At 34.4% G+C, this 1,893-nt stretch overlaps 1 protein-coding gene across 1 annotated transcript in view; it reads right to left on the reverse strand.

The window, feature by feature from the left end:
- Positions 1–1,893, reverse strand: part of LOC109827405 (caltractin-like) — a 6,715-nt gene that overhangs the window by 1,849 nt on the left and 2,973 nt on the right. The window contains exons 2-6 of the mRNA XM_020394420.1: positions 1,071–1,194; positions 954–990; positions 824–851; positions 105–260; positions 1–14 (exon numbers count right to left, since the gene is read on the reverse strand). The exon at positions 1–14 is cut by the window's left edge and continues 92 nt beyond it. Coding sequence (XP_020250009.1) covers positions 1–14; positions 105–260; positions 824–851; positions 954–990; positions 1,071–1,194 — 359 coding nt within the window. The remainder of the gene's footprint in view (positions 15–104; positions 261–823; positions 852–953; positions 991–1,070; positions 1,195–1,893) is intronic.

The raw sequence follows: 1,893 nt of genomic DNA on the forward strand, positions 1-1,893 counted from the left end.
GATTTGTCAAGTTTGTTAACAAGAAAAAAGAAGAAAGCAACAAATAAATCTAAATTTTAGAAAAATCAAATATATATTAATTGAAAATAGTATGATTAGAGTATCACATTTTTGTCTTCGTCAATAATGCGGAAGGCCTTCATAAGCTCGTCTCTAGTGTCCCTTTCCCCAATCTTGGCCGTCATCATGTGAACAAATTCATCAAAATCAATGGCACCACTGCCATCTTTGTCAACATCAGCAATCATTTGATTGATTTGCTGCAATAAAAAAGAAGTTATACATATTCCAGAATGAGAACAAAATAATGGAAATAGGAACCTGCATGTTAAATAAAGAAAAAGAAAAAGTGGCCATGAAACAAATTGTCTTGGTTGGCAAACCCAAGATCATGTCTTCCATCATTTCCAACAGAAAGGAATCAAACTAGCTCTCCATTTTAAAATGAATTACTAACATCTAAAATATTATATTTCGCAAATGATGGGAATTAAACAGGGGGTTTAAAGATACTCTTTTAGTCTTTAGCAATTAGCATATGGAGAATCAGAGAAGATGAGGCAAAAAGAATAATGACAATCAAGCATGGCATCTGATGACTTGAGCATGCCTAAGAAAGTTCAAGAATTTGGAAGCAAAAGGGACAAGAGGCCTGAACTCTGGATATCATCTTTCCCATTTTAATATATAATATGAACAGATTACGGAAGCATAGGGCTTGCATGGCACCCAAAAAGCATCCACCTAAACTTGTTATTTTCTACCTTTGGCTGTTCACATTTACTGAAAAATGAAAGTAGGGGGGAATCAGAATTAACTTTACCTCATCTGTCATCTCAAATCCTAAAGCCCTGCAGCAAAATAACATTAATGTGTTAGCACAGCCATATCAAAACTAAATTGACATAAAGTAGTTTGATAGCGGGTGTACAAAACGTCCAAGAAACAAATACCTCATAGCAACATTCAACTCTTTAGCATCAATAGTGCCTAACAAGAAAAGAAGCCATCTCAAAAAAGAATAAGGAAGAAACTTAATGTTCTTGCCAAATGCAAAGAAATGTTCATACCAGAACCATCTGTATCAAATAGTTCAAAAGCTTCCTTTATCTCTTGCTTCTTCTGTTGAGATAAGGCATGATGGCGACCTCTTGGTTTTTCTCTCCGGGGTGCACCGCCCCTAGTAACTGCTTCCTATATGACAGAATAAAAAGCATATAAAATGAAATAAGTTGAACACAATCAATGAACATCTATACTATAAATGTGTCAATCAAACTGAACATTATGCAAAAAATTTGTATCTATGACAATGAGCCAGGGCGGAGTGAGGAAATGCCAGCAAGGGTCCCTGCCCCTATTAGCTGGAATTTTAGTAATATCCTACAGCAGTTAGTAGTAAAATATATTATAGCGCAATGTGACTCACAATTATAGATTGTATCATACTATGACATTATAATACAAAATGTAAAGCCTTCTTCTCTTAAATAGGAAATTCTGGAGAAGGGTGATATTGAAGCGTGAAAATTACATTGACAAGGATACTTCCTGTTGTGTTTACAAACACGACTACTACTTGGAATACATAGAGTGAAATTTCATTATTCATACAGTAGTCAATTTTTGCTTTATCACATCATACTATGGAATCATGGATATCCATTTCCTACGAAATGGTGGGATCCATACGAACTATCAAGAAACTATCAAATAATATGTGGGATATTGTCCACTGATTTAGAATTCTAATGCAATTCAATCTCCCTCATAAACTCTTTATTTAGCAATTCTACAAAATATAGTCTTCATCGCAGCCAGACTCCCCTAAAGAGAATGTATTTTGACAGGAAGATACATATGCATACGATTACACAAAAATAAAGTAGGATC

This window comes from Asparagus officinalis, unplaced genomic scaffold (genome assembly GCF_001876935.1).
Source record: "Asparagus officinalis unplaced genomic scaffold, Aspof.V1 AsparagusV1_Un171, whole genome shotgun sequence".
NCBI classification, from domain to species: domain Eukaryota; kingdom Viridiplantae; phylum Streptophyta; class Magnoliopsida; order Asparagales; family Asparagaceae; genus Asparagus; species Asparagus officinalis.